Genomic DNA, 22,326 nt, shown 5'->3' with positions numbered 1-22,326 from the left:
GTAATTCATGCAGCAAGCAACTTTCAAACATTACAGCTCCTGCATGAAGAAGCCCTTGCCATATGGAAGCATTTCTACCAGCTTCCCACATGACAGCTGTAACGTAGGAATCTTCAATAACAAGCACAGCACTGTAAAACTGTAGTTAATCATGTTAAAGTTTAAATGAGTCTTTAAAAAAATAAATAGTCATGTTCAAAAAGCCTTGACATATTTTAATAACTCAACACAGCATGATCCATTTGTGCCTTTCCACCACGTGCCAAACCATATTTGTGAGCAAAGTTAGCCAAGTTTTTTGCAGATAGCACGTTTGAACATAAGCCCATTTACATTTTCTTGGTCTAAACTGGTTTTAGAAGATGGACAGCTCGCTTGTAAAGTGATTCTTATTTACAAGTAAAATATTATTAACCTACCACTATACAAGCGTCAACTTACTGTTTTAACATCATTAGTACCAATGATTCCTCCAATCTCTCCCAGGTCCTTAAGCAGTAAATTCAAGATCTCAGTGGCCCTTTTTTTCTGATGGTTACTGAGCTCTTGCAATTGCCCCAACTCTCTCTGCGTAGTTGTCAGAGCAGACTGCAAAATAAAGTATGGATAATATTACAAACCTACTCACTGGTGATAAGTTTAAACAGCAACCAAGAGCTGTTTTATACTTCATGTGGAAGTTTAATCTGCTATTGCTATGCCACAATCTCCTGCATGTAAACTAGGAAGAGTGGTAAGTGTCCCTGAACACTTGAAGTCATGCGTCACTAAACCACACTCAATCTATGTGAAGCAGGCCCAAGTTGATAAAATAAGAACTCATTTTGCTAGCCTCCATATGCTACCCACTGGCCTTTTGTCCGATTATATATTTTTCAAATGCAAAATAAAGTGAGAGTGACTTTGGTGAACCAATGTAATGCTGATGCCAATGTACAACCAAGAATGGGCCAGAGTTCTACTACCAAGTCACATCCAGAACTCTGATATTTCTTCTGCAAATCAGAAACACACCCAAAATCACAACTGCACATATAGGTTCTGGTCTCTATATTACACCTATATTGCACCCGCTTTTGTATTAGAAACCTGAGTATCTGTATTTCTTGGTAAGAATGCTATGAGGGTTTTGGAACAGAAGAAATATACAGAAATGTACCACTGGTCTGTTGAGGTGAGGACCAGTCCTTGGTTAAAACTGGAATGTTCCTAATCTGTCTTTGCACAGGCACAGGGACAATAAAGAAAAACAATGGCTGATGCTACCAATACATTTCTTTAGCTCTATTACCATGTGTAAGCAACTATTTTTAGGGAACCCATTATATATTACAAATGGCTTATGTGTTCTGTACAAAATATGTGCTATATAAAACATGCTGTAGCAGTAAGATTCCTTTTCCTATCTTAGCTTTCACAGTGAATTTGTGCTGCTAAGCTACATGCAGTTAATTTCACTTTCACAAATGTACTATATAGACAAGAATTTAACTCAATATCTCCTCATACTAGGCAATTTCTTTGTTAAACAGCATTGTAAGTAATCCACGCTTAATTTCTCCCAAGATAGAATTATTTCAGGAAGAAACCATTATGTGACAACAACAACAAAAAAAAAAGCTTTCTCCCATTTCCATTCCTCTCCCTGTCTTCTACTGGCTAACACTCTTCCAATTAAATCTGCACAAAGAAACTGCTCCCCAGTGCCTAGTACGCACAGGAGTGTAATTTATGCAATGCTGCTTTCTCATGTCTGTGATAACAGACCCTTTTCCAATGATCTATATAAAAATAGATCTATCATTTCAAGTTTCGGTACTACAAAGTGCAGGGTAAATGTCAGCTAAAACACTAACTCTTCCATATTATAATCTTGGAAATCATTTTACAACCCTTCTAATAACTACTGCACACAGATTTAGAAAAGAGAAAGCTTAAATGTTATATTTGATGCCAGAAGACAAAAGAAAGAATAATATTCAAGACAAATCTGCCCATTTAATCTGAACATGTATCCGTGGATAAATGCTCTAAGCATGCAATTGTCATCAGCATTCCTGGGAGTAAGGCCCATTGAACTCAATGGACTGTGTGACCATACACTGGTTCAGGGCATACATGTTAAAGCTGAATAACTCCTTTAAGTGTCTTGAGTCATCTCTCAAAATTAATTTAATCCATTTTTGCCTGGCCCACAGATGTACTGCAACATTGGGCAGAAATGGCTTAAAAAACCAGTGCATGTGTCTGCACATATATGCACACATGCGTGTGCATGCGCATACACACACAAGTTCATGAAGGTTAATGAAGAGTACTCCTACAGTTTTCTGTGCAAGTTCATCAGCAAGTTGCTCATTGGCTCTCAGCTTGTCTTCAACTTCTTGTGACTTCTGATCATAATTAACAGCTAATTCCTCGAGAGCCTGAAGAACTTCTTTCACTTCCTCTTTTGCAGCTTCATTTTCAATCTGAAGGCGAGTCAGTTCCTCTTGGATCTTCTCATAATCTCTCCGAGTAGAAGCCAAGAGCTACAAAAAGATGGGAGATGTTACAATTCCATAACAGTCCCATGAAGACTGAAACAAAATGGACGACAAGAATAAAAATGCAGTTAGAAGGCTATAAACAAGAGAAGAATCAGAGGTCCAAAAAATAAACACAAACATGCACCTACACACCCCCTACTGAAAGTCAAAGAGATCCAGGGTTTATTGACCTGACAACACAAGAATCTTCTTTGAGGAGTTTAACACAAGAAATCTTAATAGGCAAAACTGTTATTCATCACCTTGGAAGAGGTGCCCCAGCACACTGAATGCTTCTTTTTGATTAAAGGAAAATGGAACGTCGAAATCAAGTTATGCATTTTGATAACCAAAAAAGTGCTTACAATATACAACCAAGCTCATGCACTCTCTTGTATAATCATCTAACCCACAAACATAAGGCCTGCAGGCTGGAACTGCCCACAGAACTCTTTATCCGGACCACATAATAATTGGGATCTCCCATTGCCGTTCTTTCAACAGCACTGCTTCTTCTGAGGCTCTGGGTGGGAGAGATGGTAGGAGGCCTCAGAAGGCGAGGAACACTACAGGGGAAGGTGAAGACCAAGGGGGGTGAGAGAAGGATACACTTCTGAGGTACTGAGAGAGCCCAATTATCATATGGGCCACCCTTTCAGCAGCTCTGCTTCTGCTGAGGCATCACTTCACAGAGCATGTCTCAAATACTGAGCTGCACAGTGAGACCTTGGAAGAAGCAATGCTTCTGAAAGGGTGGCCTATGTGATAATTAGGATCTCTCAGCTTGATAATTAGGCTCTACCATATCTTGAAAATATAGTCAAAATTTGCATATTTTCTGTCATTTGTAACTAATGAGTTCTCCATTAGTTCAAAGTGTTTATTTCTGGCCATCATCTCCTGTTTAACTATGTCACTTTCAGCCCTCAGTATGTACCATGATTGTTATTTGGTCTGCTGTATGAAATGAAATGACCTGCTATATGAAATGAGTTTAATACCCTTGATCTAACCCAGGTTTTCTCCTTAACATGCAGTCATAGTGACAAGAGGACAGAAGTCTGTAAAAAAAAGAAGCTATTTTATACACAATGATGATCCAACAAATCACATAAAACACACCATTCCTGCTACTGCAGGAATGGCCTGTTCAAATTCTGATTCATGCATGTGAAACCCTACATGCGTAAGCCAAAAATTACACAATATATTCCAGATTATAAAGTAATCAACCGCATAATTTTGGACTAAGCAAGTAGAGTTTCACATGTGTAAGCTGTGGTTCAGAAGGTCACCATACCGCTGGCACTATGGAGCTCAGGATTGGGCTCCAAGTCAAGACCAAGTTCCATTTCCTTTGCCAAATTAAACCATGTCTAAACTATGTTACAGCAAGATTAATTAGCATTAAAGAAGAGGTAGCAAAGATAGGGAGTATCTGTATTTGGGTGCTTCCAGAAAATAATTATTATTGTTATTAATACTCCTTTGAGACTACTGTTTACCTCATCTTGATCCAACATCTGCTGCTTTAGTTTCTCAGCCAACTGACTCTGTTGGTTAATTTCATCATCCTGAAATGTAAAAAAAAGTCATTTAAAGGTTTTATCCCCCCTTTTTCTACAATTTTTTAAAGCTGAGACCAACATAATAATGGATGCAATATTTCTCATTTGATCTAGAACACTGGGAAAATAAAAATGTAAGTTAGAGCACAGGGGAAAAATTAGTTATTCTTAAATTATAACATGCAGGCAGAGTACAAATTTTATTCTAGAAATAAGGGACAAAACATCAGTTTTAACAGATGCAAACCACCAAGAGCCATAAACCAATTCTACTTGGTTTCTGGCTTAATTCAACTTTCGTTAAATCATCTGGGAAAAGGGCTGGTAATAAATACAGGCATGCCTCCGTATTCTTGGGGGTTCCATTCCAGAACTCCTCGCAGTTACGTGAAACTGCAGATATGGGCATAACCCCACCCCACCCTCCAGAAGCTCCACTTCCCTTGCCTCCAGAAGGTTCTCTGAGCCCAGCAGAGGCCACAGACCTTTTTTCTGGAAAAAACAAACAAACCAGAAGTGACTTTTTCCCCTTGTTACACTGTTATCATTCTGAACTGGATAGAGGCTGAGGGCAGTCATGTGCAGCCTCTGCTGGGCTCAGAAGATCCTCTGGAGATTTGGGGAGCGCAGCATCCCTCGCCACCAGAGAGGGGTGCAGGGGGGCATGGATCTACAATCTACTGATTAGTGAAATTGCAGATATTGGATCTGGAGATGGGGGTCCCCCTGAATTTTCAGATAGTTTAATTAGCCAGATCAAGAGCTATCTTACATGGTGAAAGGTGATAGGCAACTTTAAAAAATTTCTCTAACTATCTTAGTTCTTTACAGAGTTTACCCCCTCCTCATGTTTACAGAACATGTGAAGAAGGAACTGTGGGGTAGTTGCTAACCTCACTTCCAACACTCATGTGTGGACACTGAGCATATAGACACACTTCGATTAATGTACATATAACAAATAAATGTTACGTGCTGGAATCCCTAGCATGTATTCACTGCTGAAACAGAGACGCCTGCGTTGGCTTGGTCATGTCGTGAGAATGGATGATGGCCGGATCCCAAAGGATCTCCTCTATGGAGAACTCGTGCAAGGAAAGCGCCCTACAGGTAGACCACAGCTGCGATACAAGGACATCTGCAAGAGGGATCTGAAGGCCTTCGGGATGGACCTCAACAAGTGGGAAACCCTGGCCTCTGAGCGGCCCGCTTGGAGGCAGGCTGTGCAGCATGGCCTTTCCCAGTTTGAAGAGACACTTTGCCAACAGTCTGAGGCTAAGAGGCAAAGAAGGAAGGCCCATAGCCAGGGAGACAGACCAGGGACAGACTGCACTTGCTCCCGGTGTGGAAGGGATTGTCACTCCCGGATTGGCCTTTTCAGCCACACTAGACGCTGTGCCAGAACCACCTTTCAGAGCGCGATACCATAGTCTTTCGAGACTGAAGGTTGCCAATACAAAACAAATAAATGTCCCTGGAATCATGAATGTGGAATCCTGTCCCTAGAATCCAGTTAAGTATGCCATTGATACAATATATGTAGCTTCCAACAAAAAACAATGAAAAGTTATTTCCAGACCTTATCATCCAACTGTCTGTAGAGACTAGTAATCTCTTCCTCATATTTCTGCTTCTCCTCAGCCGAGATGCTGGCAACAACAGGCACAATATTATCGATGATGGGTGTGTTGTCACATGGCTCCAAATTCTTTTGGCCCTTAGCACTGATTTGTTCATCTTCAGGAACAGCTTCTCCTGCAGACACAAGAGGCCCCATCAGAATCAGTGATGAACAACCAAACAGCAAGGAATCACCATGGATTAAATTGTCAACATGTTCTTGGTGCTACTACAAACCTTAGGTCCAGGATATCTTCACCTAATAGCTGCGCACAGCTGCAGCACTACTGAATATTGTGGGAACTTTTCTTCTTGTAAAAATAAATTACACTGACAGTTACTATGCAACAGTATCCTCTTAAATTAAAAACGCCTTTGCCGTAACTTGCAAACATTTTCCCACAATGTAGTCACATAGCACACCATCCACCAACTTATCAAGCTTAAAGAGAGATACAGAATTGAATAAAGGTACTGAAACTTTAAAGAAAGAAAATACAGGCAGGCATACTCACAGCAATAATTATTCAGGCATTTCGCTTGAATTGAATTGTCTGCCTGGCTCTATATCATGCAGGTGTTGCTTGGTTTTGCAACTACCTTTTTTTAGGTTTTTAAAATATTATTTCTATTACTGGCTTATGACACTTAATTGTAAGCCACTTTAAAAGCGCCTTTTAGAGGAAAAGGAGCCTAAAATAGTAAATAATAAATAATGCTCAGCAACAAGGCTGTATAAATTTTCTTAACGCATGTTGTCCTTCTAGTACGGAAAGGTCAATTGGGAAAACAGTTTTGCAAACAGAGAATTAATTATACACAAGATTAGCCAGCTGCCATTCCTAGCCCTACCCTTCACTAACTGTCACCATGGAAATTCCACCATGCCAATAAGCTGAAATTCCCAGCTCTACAGCAACCTGCCTCAATAGGAGACAATGTAAAGCACATTTCTAAGGACCTTGGTACAAGATATCAGACAGTAAACACAACTCAGGCAGGAAAAAAAAGACAGCGATTGGAAAAAAGGAGGTTTACATTTTTAGATTTACACAAAACTGGATCAAGAATACTCACTGAGGACTGAATGCGTAGTAAGTAGTGCCAAGATTACAGAGCTGGCAAGAAGGTATTTTTGAATTCTAAAATCTTATTTGTATATCTTTAACAGCTAAAAAAATGTATTTGCCTAATCTGTAGCAGGGCCTCTTGGTGGCAGGTAGGACATGGGAGGGGGGATACTAGGTACAACTATGTCAATTCACACATCATGCTAAACAATAGTTAGTACAGAATTGCAAACCCCTTTTCCAACCATAGTTTGCCAGTTCAGACATCAAGCAAAGTCATAAATTAAGCTCTCAAACATGGTTTATTGTGATGCCTGGCAGCCAAATTCCATATTACATTAAATTTGCAGTTCAGTCATGTGCTTAAATATAAATAGTGGCTGAGGAAATCAGCTACTATTCATCCCCAGAAATCAGGTCTGGGGCGCGTGAGCAAGAGATATTTAACACTTTTGCCCAATAATGATGAAAATGTCACAATCATGACCTCAAGCCTGTGACTGACTTTGAGACTGTTGCTTGTATTAGCACTAGTGGAAATTTCTCTCCCAGGGTAACAGCAGCTTCAGTGTTGGTTTTGACTGATATCCTCTTTCCAAATGCATCATGGTCCCAATTCTGCTTTTCCATTACCACCATGGTGACTATGAACACACACGGCCAAACTAGAAGTTTGATGTAACAGGGATTAGCTATACTGGTGGGTCTTGGAAGACACAATGAAGAAAATGATCCCATCATTGTAATAGTGTCTATTAATCAGCACCATCTTATTTTGGATTTCAGTGGGCAGAGAGGGCTTGCAATCATTTGGCTAACCTCTTCTTTTAACGTTTTAGGTCTTAACAGTTGCATAGTAATTAATGACTGATTATTATTTCTCACCATTTCTCCACCTGTTCAATTCCATCTCCAGATGCTGGATAACATTCTTTAATGCCTTGTTTTTTTCCTTTTCCTTCTCATATTTTTTCTTCCATTCTTCAGCAGTCAGTTCAAGATTTACAGAGACTGTATTCTTAATGGTCTTGGCTCTGTGGGAGAGGTGAAATGGAAGTCAAACAAGCAGCAACTTAGCCATTAATATCTGCATGATAGTCCACACAACCACTCTGATAGTGTTTTATGCAACCACCATAGCAACTATTCCTTTGCTATTTCCTATACTTCCCTAATTAGTCTTTCCAAAAAGTGTTAAGTATAATACAGTAATACCAAATCCTACTACACTAATTGGTCCTGTTAAGAGTATGGCCAAACCTCTCAAATTAAAATCTATTTAATTTGTCTTAGCATCTAGAAGCAGAGGGACTAGATTTCTGCGCCCCAAATACTGAGACAGAGTCCAAAAAGTGAAATGAACTACAGCAAAGATGGCATGAAAATTGGACACTGACATATAATCAAATATCAAGGGGGCTGAAGGGAATCCGTTGCCCAGATCTCTAGCAATGGCAAGTAGTGTACAACTGTTCATTTTTCAGCTTCGCAATACATTTTCAGTCTTTGTACTTAAACCACAGTGGCTAGAACTCTGATATGAAACATTACAGCAAAAATCCTACACTGTACACACTTATCTGGAAGCCCCACTGAAAACAACTGAATTTACATTGCAGTAAATCTACCTAAGGCTGTTAAGGCCTTTTGTCAAGCCCCGTGGTTTTCAAACTCTCAGGTAGTTTGAAGGCTGCAGTAAGTCCTTGCAGGGGAGGGGAGGGAGGCAACAGGGGTGGGGGGAAAGCAGCAACATGATCCCCAGGATCGTGTCACTCAGGGGGGCTGCAGGGACAGGGATGGACTCACCAGTCCCTGCAATAGCCTGTCTGGGGTGCGGGGAGCCCTGTGCGAACATCTGCAGGGCTCCCCAGCCTTCCACAAGTGAAAGCAGAGCGATCGCACTCCACTTCTGGTTTTGTAGAGGTGGAGCACAATCGCTCCACTTTCACTTTTAGAAGGCTGGGGAGTCCTGCAGACACTCGCACAGGGCTCCCCACACCCCAGGAAGGCTGCTGCAGGGACTGGTGAGGGCATCCCTGTCCCTGCAGCCCCCTTGAGCGACGCAATCCTGGGGAATGCGTCGCTGCCTTCACCCTGCCCCTGCCCCCGCCCCTTAAGGCCAAGGCTCTCAGGCTGGGGTGTTGTAACACCCCAGTTTGAATAGCTCTGATCAAGCCTAACTCTGCTTCACTTCCACCCTACAGATTTTAACACATACAGGCCTAGCTATATTAATACAGGTTTATTAATATTAATACCCCTTAGCGACCTACCGGCTTATGCTGGGATCGCATATGCAACAACCATGTTTGGTCACGTGGTCATTGGGGACCCCAACCCTCTGAATGCAAGGGGAGCTCGGTTGTCTGAGCCTCCCAGAGGCAGCTCGCATCAAAGTGCTGCCTCTGCAAGGCTCAGACTAAGGGAAATCACGCCTGTTGCGTGATTTCCAGCTTCCTCCAGGAAACCGGAAGTCACACAAAAGCCACGATTTCCCTCAGTCTGAGCCTCGCAGAGGTTGCGCTTGGATCTGCGCTGCCTTTGGGTGGCTGAGACAACCCTCCAGAGGGGAGGGAAGGGGAGTGAGGAGTAGCATCCCCCTTCCCTGTGGAGGGTTCAGATTGCGGCAGTTGACAACGAGGATCGCTTTCCCGATCCCTGTTAACTGGCACATGACTGTATTGGAAAGCCAAAAAAAAAAAAAATTACCAATTTCAGGACTAAACAAAAACTGTACTTGGCCATCTTGACAGCTCCAGGAAGCATACCCAATAGATTTATACCATCTACCCAGATTTATAACAAAAAAACAACACACACACCAGAAGAGTACTAGAACAATAGCCATTAGCCACCACTTAACTCCCAAATGAGGCCTACGCAGACGGCTTATACAAAATCCTTTAAAAAAAGAAGGAACTATTCATCTATTTGGTTAATTTGTCTTAGCCTCTAACAGCAAAGGGACTAGATTTCCCCATTGTTCCCCAAATATTAAAACATTTAACTCTAACAAAGGTTGGGGGAACTAAACCAATTATTAACTGCTGCAACACACAAAGCAAATTAAACTGTTCATAATAACTGAGGCATCCATGAGTGTAAAGCGGCTGAATTGTTTAATTTCCAAGAGAACCTTTCCCCAAGGTGTCCAAGGGTAAAAGGATTCTCTGCTTACAGTAATTCACTGTTTTGCCCTTAACAGTGAACGAACAAGCCAACCTCTGCATGGGGAGATGCAAGAAAACACACTTTCAATTCAAAAATGAAAGAAGACAGCAGCAAATGTGGGCTTGTCCTCCTGGGGGAAGACAATGTGCTAGTGGCACATTTTTTTTGCATTCTTTACAGTGAGTTGATCCATATAAAGATATCACTATAACCATCTCTGGCTAACTGGTTTGCCCTTCCCCCTTAAAGTTCCTGGTCTCTACAGAGTATCTTTTATCCTATCAAGCTTGTCTGCCTTAATCAAAGAAAATGATCAATTGCTTCTGGGTTCAAATGTGGTTTTAATGTCCTTTTGCATAAAAACAAACAAATCAGATGGAAGTGCAGTACTCAGTTGCTTCCTCACTAATTTCATTACTTATGCAGCACCTACTGCAGCCCTCAATACCCGGCTCAGCCACACTGCACGGAGTCAGTCTGCTTCAAAACAGATTTCCTTTCCAAATGCAGGTTTGATTTTTTTATTTTAATGGTTAATATAAGAAGGTGTAAAGTAAATATATGGGAAAAATTTAAGTATGCTAGAAACTGTGCAGCCTATGCTCTGTGTATCTGAACAAATGCATCTTCTGTGAAATCTTTAAACCCCCCCCCCCCCAAAAAAAAACCATCAATAGTATACCTAATCTTCCATTAGCACCAACAAGTTGGAATGCTTGCTTTAAGCTGGAAAGTGTTAAAAATTCTTACAGGTCTGCTCAGTGACATTCACATATCTGATATGACATTTATTTCTAGGGTGGCTATTCACAGTCTTTATCTATATCAACAGAGTCACTGGAAAATCAATAGAGTGGTGTGAGGCGTTGAGCCAGGAAAGCACTGATGCATAAAACTAAGCACAAAGTGAGTTCTTCTGCTGTATTTGCAATTTAATTCTTAAGAGCCCTCCCACAAAATTGTTGCAATATCACAGCTGTATGTTGGCAGATGACCCCTAGGTCCAACCCCAACAATGTTTTCTTATACAGCCTGAATTGGTTGGCACCACTACTCCCAGAACTAAGCACTCACCACATTAACATCTCCTAGAAACCCTCTCCAGTTTGTACTTCCCACAGTATTCCTATTGATGGAATCAAAACATATTTAACAGCAAAGTTTTAAACTCTTGATTATTGCACATCTTCCTCCAACATTTACCTTTAAGAATTAAGAGCACACACACACACACACACACACACACACACACACACGCCACCGAAGGTGAGGGGAGCTCTGCTCCCCTTGCTTCTAGAGGCTTTTTTGAGCCTGCTAGAGGTAGCAAGTGTCCATGTGCCTCTCTGAGGCACAGAATGCCCCAATTGCACAAGAGGCGCAATTTCTAGTTTCCTCCAGGAAACCTGAAGTCGCATCTCTTGCACTATTCTGGCATTCTGAGCCTCACGGAGTCAGCGCAGGGATTCATCCTGCCTCTTGGAAGCTCAGAAAAGCCTCCGGAGGTGAGAGGAACAGAGTTGTGCACTCCTTAACAACAGGAATGCAGACTAGCTGAAGTAAAATTAAGTGGCATATAATATATACATTGTATGTATGTATGTGTACACACACACACACTATGTATGTAACATATGCCACTTAATTTTACTTCAGTTTTTTAAACTGTCTTTTACTGAAAGAGCGTTACAATTCAGCTTGTCCAAAAATCATGTTTGATAGCAAAGACATGATCAATTCCAAGAAACAAATACACTCACCTTTGCCCAAACATAAGAGTAGACTTTGTTTCTGCTTCATTGAAAACAGATGGAGAACAGCAGATGACTATAGTGGTTCTACAGTTCCCCCCTAAGGAGTCCTGAAGAATTCGGGTCATTTTGCTGTCTCGATACGGGACATGAGTTTTCTGATGACAAAAGAGATGATGCATATCAAAGACACACATATACACAAAAGGTGGTTTTAAAAGTGATGACAATAAGTCAGGTATCACTGCCACAGTGAGCAGGTAAGATACTGACACCCTGAGCATACAGCCTTACAATCAAGATCATTAAAAAAAAAAATCACACATTGTACAAAATCACACTTTGTACTCTCAAGGATCTCATAACAGGATAACACCAATTATATTCACCTTCCAAATTAAGCTGAAGTATGTATGTTGAACTGGATGAGGCAAAAGAATATTAAGCTGCAAAATGGTTAATAGACATTTCTTCTTAAAGAATTACTTACAGTTCCTTCAGCCAATGCGGATATCACATTGCCCAAAGCAGACAAAGATTTATTAATATTTTTAGCTTCATCGAGAACAGAACCCTCTGCACCAGTTTTGCTGACCTATCAGAGAAATCATAAATTAGTTAAACTGAACTGTGAGTGCAAACCCCAAAGTTTACAATGTAAGAAGCACCAGTGTAAAACTTGTATTTAGGGGGGGAAAATTCTTCCGCTGCATGCATAAACACAGTTAATTGCAAAACTACAAATTGTTCATGTTGGTTAGAACAGTGGTATTAAACACAATGATTATTTGTGTTGCTCTTTGCCAGTGGTCTACACTGCAAACATAAGTACTTACGAGTTTATTCCATTTATATTGACTCTTCCCTTATCTCAGATACCTCTGCAGAAGATCCTACTCAGGCAGCTTGCAAGTCATGTCTGCACAGCTGCTGCAGTGGGACAATGCCGCCTACTGTAATGAACCGATGCCCTTTTCCTAAATGACATCTTCCTCTGAATGCATGATACTGACTTAAGAGTGTCATGTTCACCATTCCCACCAGCACTTTGCTGCACATACCAAAATGTAGGCTTTACCTAGGCTGTGAAATGATAGCACCAGTCTGCCTGGCATCACCAAGGGAACAAAGGTGCTTATTGAACCTCCCTCCTAAATGTCGTCCTGGTTCAGCTCACATCTAGTCATGGGTCCAAATCAACCCACCTGACTTGACAGCAGAAAGTCTGGGAGTCCCTTAAGTTTAAACAAGCAGAGCTCAGGAGAGCCACCTTCTTCCCAAAAAGGAATTTAAAAGGGCAAGAGTCAGCAAGGAGGATTCTCACAAGGTCAGAAAAAGGGTCAGTGCTGTCCAGCAAGGACAGGATTAATTCCCAAGATGTTCTGTTCTCTGATGCCAGAAGACAGCTACACACCGAGTCATCTTGGTCATAAGTGAATTTGCACGATAGGGAAGTTCTATCAGAACTTGGTGTATTTTTATTTTGCAGTTTGCCTTTGATCTCATTTGGCTGTTTGTTTTCTATCTTCCTTTTTCCTCTTCTATTTCAGTGAATGTTTTCCTTGTTTCACAGAAAAACACTGACTAATTTTTTTTTAATCAAAGAGAAAGAAGTGCCTCCTCTCTCCTTAAGACTTATGACCTAGAGCGACTTGCATGCATCCATGCAGAGGAGCCATAGAAGTGGCACCCTGGATCCTAAATGTTTCCCCTCCTGCTCCACCCAGTACAGAGGTCTACCACCTAATGGGTAATCTCTGGACTGGGATATCAGTATAAAGCGTTGCCTAACCGCATGCTCCTGGTGGTTGCAACATACTGTTATACTGAGATTTGCATGGTTGTGTGTTTGAAAAGTAAATAAAGATGAGGAAGAAAGTTAGGTTCACAGAGGTGACCTGGTTTTCCCCAGCATGCCTCTTTTAGATCACCACATTCTCAGGTCCATATAAATGGAAAAATACTACCAAGTATTCAACAGAACAAGTTACAAGTTGAACGTTCCATTAAAGATATTCAGGTGTTTTCTAAAAGAAACTGAGATGTAGACCCCCGACAAGGTTTCTCTTCTTTTTCCTTAGGCACAAGTAATCCTTTCAATGATCACAAGATGCCTTCAAGCTCCTTAAATACAAAAAACACATGATGCCAAACAGAGAGAAATGCTCTGTTGGGCACTATGAATCTGGACAAATTAAAAAGGAGAAACAAGCCTCCGGCTGCTGTTAGAAAATAATTCTTATCTGAAGATTTCTTGATGTGTTTTCAAAACACTCTTCTCCAGGGCACTAAAGTAAAACCACAAGTATACAATAAATGCTAAAATGCAATAACATAATCAATAATTCCAGGATCCAATAGAGCTATTTTTTAGATACATCCAGTGAGACTGACCATTTTTCTTTGAACACCCTCCTCCACTATCCTAGCATAAATAACTTCTGAAAAGTTCTTGACCTTCATAAGTTATTTGCCACATGGTCTAGGAGAGCTGCTATTCAAAAAAACACAAGCCTAAATGTCTTGGGTATCCAGAATGACTCGCATGTTTGGATTTATTCTAAATATCTATTTTCAAACACAGAATGTACATGATTGAATCTTATATTCATTTCATTGTATTTATTTCATTTTTTAAAATGTTACTGTCCCAAGATCTCAGGCCATCTTCAATAATTTGCTTTTCTTCTAGTACAGTCCCTCTCCCTTTGGGTTTGTTGCTGCAGTTACTTTTTTTGGTGGCATCCTTCCCTTATCCTGTTTGTGAACTGGCTCACACGCTTCTCTGAATATCAGCCAAAGCATCTTTCAAGCTACAATAGTTAGAGGAACCTGCTCCTTGTCTCAACTACACACACTATCATCCATTCTCCAGAAACAACACAGACTTCATTGGAGGTAATCCTTCCAACTGCATATTAAAGCATTTGAAACGAACTACTTCCAAATTTAATATGCAATATTTAATTTCACTACACAAAGTTATGACTTTAAAATTAAAATTTAAAACACCATTATTGAGTAATCAATAAATACGTACAATAATAAGATTCCCTTGTTACCTTTTCACTCCCAGCCAAATCTACCAGATAGAGCTTTCCACTGAGTTTTTTTTCGGTTTCAACATTCTCCTGTTTAATATTAATTAGGAAGATGCTGTGGCTTCTAGAACTGTGTTCATTCATGTCTATAAAAGAAAATTAAATATTTTTAAACGTACTTTAAAAATCATCTTTCAAATACATGTATCTTCTAAAAAATCCTTACCAAACCATCATCTTATTCAGTTTATTATGACTATATTATCAATAACAAGACTGATAACCAATGAAGCAGCACAGAACAGTCCATTCAAATGTAAATTATAATTCAGCTTCTGCAGACAACAGAAAAGCAATCTGGCCCAAAACATAACCACACACATAAGGCGAGCTACAGAATTTTCTGTAGCAGAGTGTGTGCTAATAAGAAAGCGAATCCAACCTGCAGTTATTTATGCTTTCCAGAGCAAGTTAATGCCAGTGGCTTCTGGGTTGTGAAGGAGAAAGAGACACATTTTAATGTATTAATTTAAAAGGTATTTAATCACATCTCCATCAAGAAAGGAACCCATACAGTACACGCATACCCCGGTAACCATGCTGGGATATGTTCTTAAATGAACTAATGGGCCCCCGGGGGGGGGGCTCCACACACACCCCCGCGAGCCCATTAGATCCTTTAAGCTGTTATCCAGCCAAAACAGAAGATCGCTAGGAACACTAGGATCCAGCAACTAAAGGGGAAGGAGGGAAGCTAAAGGGGGTGGGGAAGATCCACCCCCCCCAGTCCATTAGCTTGTCTAAGAACCTACACTAGCAAAAAGGTCCTAGCAATCTTCTGCTTTAAAGGGACCTGGGGTAAGACAATCTAATCCAATAACTTAACCCAGGACCCTTTAAAGCAGAAGATAGCTAGGAACTTTTTGGTGACTCTTCTGCTGGGCTAAGTTCCCTTTAAAGCAGAAGATTCTAGCAATCTTTGGCTGGGTAAGAGCCTAAACAACCTAATGGGCTGGGGGGGAGGATGCGGAGGCCCTGCTGCCCCCCCCCCAAGCCCATTAGGTCCTTTAAGAACTTAGCCCAGTCAAAAATTTTCTTGAAGGAGAAGGCTGCCTTCTAGTAGCTTGGCCCTTTAAGAAAAAAGCTAGCCGGAGGTTAAGAGGAAGCTGTTAAGGTCCATTTCCAGTTAACCTCCGGCAAGTTATTTAGAAGAGACCAGGCTGCCGGGAGGCAGCCTGTTGGTTCCTGTAAGCTGCTAAGCTTGTAGTGACCTATTTTGAACAAGAATTTCACCCCCTTTCCCCAGTAAGTTTGACTTGTGCAGGGGGGGGCATGGGGGACAGGCATTTGCGGTATCCGCCATTTCAGGTATCCGTGGAAGGGTCTGGAACGAAACCCCTGCGGGTACAGAGGCACACCTATATTCTTTTTAAAAAAATGGAATCTAGGAGTCAAATACATAAAATGTCATGCACAATTTGGAAAAGTCAAACAGTAATTTTACTGCTATCAAGTCACAAATAGTAATCATTTTACTGCTACACAATAAGGGATCTAGCCAATTCAGCCAAAGAAATTTGAACTAAATAAAAGAAGCTAGCCAGATAGGTTTTGACTGCAGTATTACTACAGTGCTAAATTTAATGTTGTTCTACTACTTGCTATAATACAGAAAAGATGCAACATAACTATATCCGACTAGCAATGCATGTGCTTACTTGTAACAGCTACATGGCGGTTCGTTTTCCCCTCATCAATGACATCCATAACTTCCTCAGGACTAGAGACAAACCTCTCTGTACAACCCTAGAAATGAGATATTCAGCATTTGTCAAACAGGGCAACTACTAGTAATATAGTCTTGTTTCTTCCAAATTTCTCCTAATAGTTAAAGCCAAAGCCATGGCCTCAAACTCATTTTGAATTCAACAACAGAGCAATACACAAGACAACAATTAAAATGCAATGTTATTCACAAGCAATTCCACAAAAATAACTAAATGACTGGCCCAGTATGCTGGTTACACAACAGACTCAGAAGACTGGTGGTATAATTGATCAGCCACAGTTAGCACGAGATTTAGGGCTATAACCCACACAACATTTTCCCTTCTTTACAAACCTCATTAGCTTCCACACTTGGGAGAAGAAAGCCAAGGATGTAGATACCCTGAAGCAGAGGTCTGCAAAGTGGGCCGTATCACCTCTTGGAGGGAGGTGGGATTACCTAGGAAGGCGCTAAGAGACAATAGTGCAACAGGCAGGGCTCTGGAGGTGGTGAGATTATGGCACCATGCTGGTAAATGCATAATACTAAACTCTGATGGCAACTATCCAAATTTTTAGTAAATATGCTACCAGAGTTCTAGTCAGATATACAAAATACTGTATTTTGAGAAACAGTCGTCACAGTACATGTATTTCTCTCTTTACCATAGCAGAAGCAGAAAAATCAAAGAAGTAAATGTAGAAAATATTGTTTGGAATATGGATTATTACCAGCACCAACAAACCAACAGCTGCCAATATGTGAAAAGGTCTTTTCTAATGAAGCAGCAAAGCCTCCCAGACTGGTTGAAAAAGTTAAGTTCTTTTGTGCCTTCTTCAAAGTTCAATCACTTTGTGACAAGTTTCAAAAGCAGCCAACACAGTCAAGCATGTTTTGCAATGCTTCACAACAAAAAACTGAGGGTTTGCACACCTGACCAGGGCTCTAGTCCTGCCTCCCCAAGTGCTACAGCCAATCAGATGGTAAGCCTCAATCTGGTTGCACAAGGCAGGGCAAAAGCGTGTGAGGACACGCTAATAGTCATTACTGAACAGTCAAATATTTACTAGATGTGGTATCTAAAATTATTGTTAAATGACTATCAGACTTTTAAAAGCTGGCATCACTGAATCAAGATCATCAATTGTGTTGAATAAATTAAAAACTTTTAACTGGATTTTGAATACGCGTGCACTTAATCGTTACTGTTTTGAATTTTATTGTTATTATCTTCCTTAGTGGGTTGTGCAAACCACTATCCTGAATAATGTTTTTACAGGGTAGGGTGCACTGGGGATGAATTTATGGAACTAAGGGGGCAATGGCCCACAAAAATTTGAGAACAACTGCCTTAAATTGTCGGATTGCAAGTGTAACGAATCCAAGTGTCCAGGCTGACTTAGAGCCCAATCCTGAGCTCTTAGCTCCGGACCACTGTCAGTGCCAAGTGTCGCAAATGTGCCATAAGGCACATCGGCAGCCCTCAGTGCCAGTGCCAGCTCAGCACCAGCCAGTGCTAGCCTAGCACTGGTGGACCACCACTACCGGTCCTCCAGGGAAGAGGTATGCCGAGGGACGGGGTGGGAGGGAGGCGGGACCGGAGGAGCTCTTCTCCTCCACATCCAGAGCCTCCATGTCAGGCCATGAGTCCAACACAGAGGCCCAAGGGTTGCCGCAGAATCAAGTAGCTACATTGTGGGGTGACGTCCCTTACCCAGGGAAAGGCGACAAAAGTTATTTCCCCCCCCCCCGAGGAGCCGGCGGCAGTTGCCCTGTTGCGTGCAGGATGCCATGGCAGCCGTTCTGGTGCCGCAGCAGTCACGTCACAACAGGCAGGTCAGGATTTGGCTGTTCCACAACCACCATTCAGAGCATGATACCATAGTCTTTCGAGACTGAAGGTTGCCAACTACTACTAATATTGCTGCATATAGTGTATCTGATAATTTTATTTAAATGGTAAAAGGGGAAGACAGTAATTTGAGGGCGCTATCCTATTAAACTAAGATTGTAAAGAAGGAAATAGAAAAAGAATACAACACACTGAAGATCACACTGGATTTTTTAAAAAGCATCTGTCTGTACATTTAAAAATGAAAAACTTCCTTCTAATTCCTTTCATGTTCAGTATTAAATATTAATGCAAGTGTTTAAATTTCAGTGGGATGACTAACAAAATGAAACCATTTAAAAGAGGTAGCAAATAAGCAAAAAAAATCACTAATACCCATGAATATTTCAAATGAACAATTTTTAGATGAAACCATTATGAAGGTTCCCAAATGATGAGAAATTTCTTCATTCCAGCCTCCAGAGTCAGCATAGCCCACTGACATATTCCTTAAAGGATAAAATTCAGAGCAACAGAAGAAAATCCAAGATGCAAGTATTCTAATCTGCATATCTACTGTGATGCACAGGATCACAAAATCTCTGATTGCTTGTAGGAGATATATGTATGTCATAGACAGGGAGCCAAAATTATGCTTGAGTTTATCTATATGAGTTCTCTGTTACGTAGATATAAACATGCACTGAAGAACTGACAACCTAAATACAATAACAGAAACTAGTTCTACCTATAATTAGACCTGCCAAAAGATCTTCTGAATATGATGAAATGTTTTTACCTTGACATATGGCACTCTGTTCTTGTCTTCATGTACGGCAAGATTTGTCTTTGAAACTAAAAGACGTGAGGAATCACTGATAAAAATAGTATACAAATTTGAAGAGTGACAAGAATAGTCTGCATGTGCTTGTAATTACAGAAGAAGGCACATGGTGCTTAGTGAACATACAATAAAGAATTTAACCAGTGCCATTTGTTAAATTTAAAAGGTAGGAAAGACAATGTATTAGGGCGCAATCCTAACCCCTTATGTCAGTGCTTTCCAACACTGGCATAGTGGTGCCAATGGGACACGTGCTGCATCCTGCAGTTGGGTGTCACTCACGGAGGCCTCCTCCAAGTAAGGGAATGTTTTTTCCCTTACCTCAGAGCTGCATTGCCCTTATGTCAGTGCTGGAAAGCACTGACATAAGGGGTTAGGATTGCGCCCTTAGAGATTTAACTAGACTCCAGAAAACACACATGTGCTTTGAGTTCATAGTGGGAAAAGGGTACAACAGAATTACTGGTCGACATGATATATATATGCTGAGTAAGCAAGAGGAAAACAAGTAGAATATGAAGACTATGTTGGTCTGCAAACAATCCATAAATTGGATTAGAAACAATTAGATTTGGGGTCAGAACAGCAATATTATTGAGTTACAAAATACTTGAAATAAAAATGTTAGAGCTGTTTCAAGTACAGCATTCCATTTTATTTTTCAAAGGAGTGGTGCTGCAAATCACAAAGAAGAAAAGGAGGCCAGACAACCCCTGGGAGCCCTGGCAAAAGATAGTAAGAAGAGACTTGGGAACAGACTCAACCCCCTCTTCTTTGATCTGAGGTTTCAGGCAAGCTCCCCCACCTCCTTCTTGAAAGCAATTTTTTTAAAAAACAAAACTACATTTCTGAAACTGTATCACAGTATGAAAAAGCAGAACACACACAAAAAAGAGCCCTGCTTTACTTACCATCCAGCAAGTCCCTTATTTTGTCCAAGTAAATCTCAAAGTAGGAAACCTATGCAAACACAAAACATACAAATGTGCAAAGGTTTTTAATACTAACCTTAAGTTCTATTAAGGCAAACAAAATTCAAACATATTGCACATGAGTTAAATCCAGACAGTACTACTAGAGGGTGATTTCACTGTATTTGTCTTTTTTTTTTTTAAAGCAAGAAAGTACACAAGTGAACAGGCCTGAGCAAGCCAAAGAACATTTGAAAAATCTGATTGATCTTCAGCTAGTAGGAACAGGAACTGAATGAATTATCTGAAGACCTTCTGAACCTATGAAGAATAATTTTTGAAAAAGATCACAGAACACAGGCAAACTCGCAGAAAGAGACAGAACATCACACACATTATTTCTAAGTAGTTACTTGATCAGGAGTGAATAAATCTAATCTGAAATTACAATGCATTTTAGATATTACGTTGCCTTACAACACTGTTATCATTTTCTATCAAGCAGGAGAGGCTCCTTTGGCTTGATAGAAAATACATATCATATTACATTTCATCATTACATCATTACATATTAAATACATAACATCAAGCCATGGGGGGGGCAACAAATTAGTTCAGGGAATTATACTCTGCTGCCCTAATTCTGTGACAATTTATACTCAATTTAAGGCAGGACCCAACGTATAATACATATCAACGAATGTTGATATTTCTTCTCGAAGAAGAAGAAATGTTAGTTTCTTCTCAAAGAAAACTGTTAGATTAAAAAAAATCCCTTTCACGCTACTGGAACAAAACACACATAAGTTGGGAAAGGAATATGCAAAAATGTCTTTCCCATTTGTTTAATCAGCAATGACAACATGGAACAGTTACTAACAACTCATAAAGCTGAACCACTTGTGAATTATTTTTTGCTGAAAAGTGGTATACTGCATAAATACTCATAATAATAATAATAATAAATGCAAATACCAGCAGTCTATTTAATGTTTGACCTGGTTGGTATTAAGCTACAATTCACATTTTCCCCCACCCAAAGGTCTTTAAAAAAAAAAAAAAAGCGTGAGACTCCCAAATATGAACCACTCAGGCAAAACAGTCAAAGTAGCTTAGCAATCAATGGAAAGCTTACTTTAATTGAATAGTTCTTACTGCTCACTGAAGCTAGACTACTTTGTAGTCTCACTGCATACATTTTTAAACATGCATGCCTATCAATATCGACAAGCACCAGAGTATCCAATTTCTAGGCCAACCCAATTACTCTGGAAGACTTGGGTATAGTAGAAATATTCAAGCTTTTTCAGCACCAGTGTGTGTCACCATTTTGCACATGCTTCATTGATGCATTTTCATCTGTGCATCCACACCCAGAGTATATAAGCAAAGAGTTACTGGAATTGTCAATAAGCCAAAGGTACTCACTCTCTCATACACACATACCACACTCCATCATCATGGTTACTGGGCCTTTCAATCTGCCATGACCCAGCAGAGATCCTTTTGCACTGTATTTTTCCAACTTTCTCAAAGTAAATGGACAAATGCTATCAAGTATCCAAGTTTTACAGTGCAAATCTACACAGAGTTACTAAAAAATAAATTCCATATAATTCAGTGAAGCTTACCCCCATGTAAGTAAGCACATAATTGCATTCTACAACAGTTTATCATTTTCTGTGCCTGTCTCTATGGCAGAGATTTTCAATCTTTTTCACCTCACAGCACACTGAGCAGATGCTAAAATTGTCAAGGCACGCCACCAGTTTTGTTAATTACATTAAATTACTGCATTACAATTAATAAGTACAATTAATTAATTAAACTATTACATTACAATTAAAGAAATTCACCACAAGCTGAAATCAAACTTCTCCAAACTTGAATAGATCTTTCTTATAAAGTTACCTTGGACCAAACATCCCTTGGAAAGGGAAGAGGGAATTGTATGTGGTTTCTGGAAAGGAGGAAAACATGTTTGGAAGTAAGGTGGTCAAATTTGTATCAGAGGTGTCAGAACATGTTGGCAAAGAGGTCAGAGCACATAGTGTACTGGAAGAATGTGGAGTGAGAGGCAGTGAGGTGGCATGATCAAAACAAGGTTTGAGATCCAACTGGGGTGGAGGGGGTGGGGAGAGATAGAATGCAAGGCAAAGGATTCCAAGAGCTTTGGAAAGTGGGGACAAACTGGGAAAGGAGGTGTTAACTGCATATGTAAGATTT

General features: G+C 40.3%; 1 protein-coding gene across 4 annotated transcripts in view; it reads right to left on the bottom strand.

The window, feature by feature from the left end:
• Positions 1-22,326, bottom strand: part of KIF5C (kinesin family member 5C) — a 90,030-nt gene that overhangs the window by 14,948 nt on the left and 52,756 nt on the right. For 3 of the 4 annotated variants that reach the window (XM_066633274.1, XM_066633284.1, XM_066633295.1), the window contains 11 exons: positions 20,101-20,149; positions 19,145-19,200; positions 16,465-16,552; positions 14,768-14,892; positions 12,196-12,300; positions 11,715-11,863; positions 7,672-7,820; positions 5,676-5,851; positions 4,034-4,102; positions 2,325-2,531; positions 438-588 (listed from right to left, as the gene is read on the bottom strand). In XM_066633274.1, coding sequence (XP_066489371.1) covers positions 438-588; positions 2,325-2,531; positions 4,034-4,102; positions 5,676-5,851; positions 7,672-7,820; positions 11,715-11,863; positions 12,196-12,300; positions 14,768-14,892; positions 16,465-16,552; positions 19,145-19,200; positions 20,101-20,149 — 1,324 coding nt within the window. The remainder of the gene's footprint in view (positions 1-437; positions 589-2,324; positions 2,532-4,033; positions 4,103-5,675; positions 5,852-7,671; positions 7,821-11,714; positions 11,864-12,195; positions 12,301-14,767; positions 14,893-16,464; positions 16,553-19,144; positions 19,201-20,100; positions 20,150-22,326) is intronic. The other variant, XM_066633266.1, reaches the window with a different exon arrangement.

The sequence above is a fragment of the Tiliqua scincoides genome, chromosome 1 (assembly GCF_035046505.1).
Source record: "Tiliqua scincoides isolate rTilSci1 chromosome 1, rTilSci1.hap2, whole genome shotgun sequence".
Classification (NCBI taxonomy): Eukaryota; Metazoa; Chordata; class Lepidosauria; order Squamata; family Scincidae; genus Tiliqua; species Tiliqua scincoides.
This window is presented reverse-complemented; position numbering and strand designations above follow the sequence as displayed.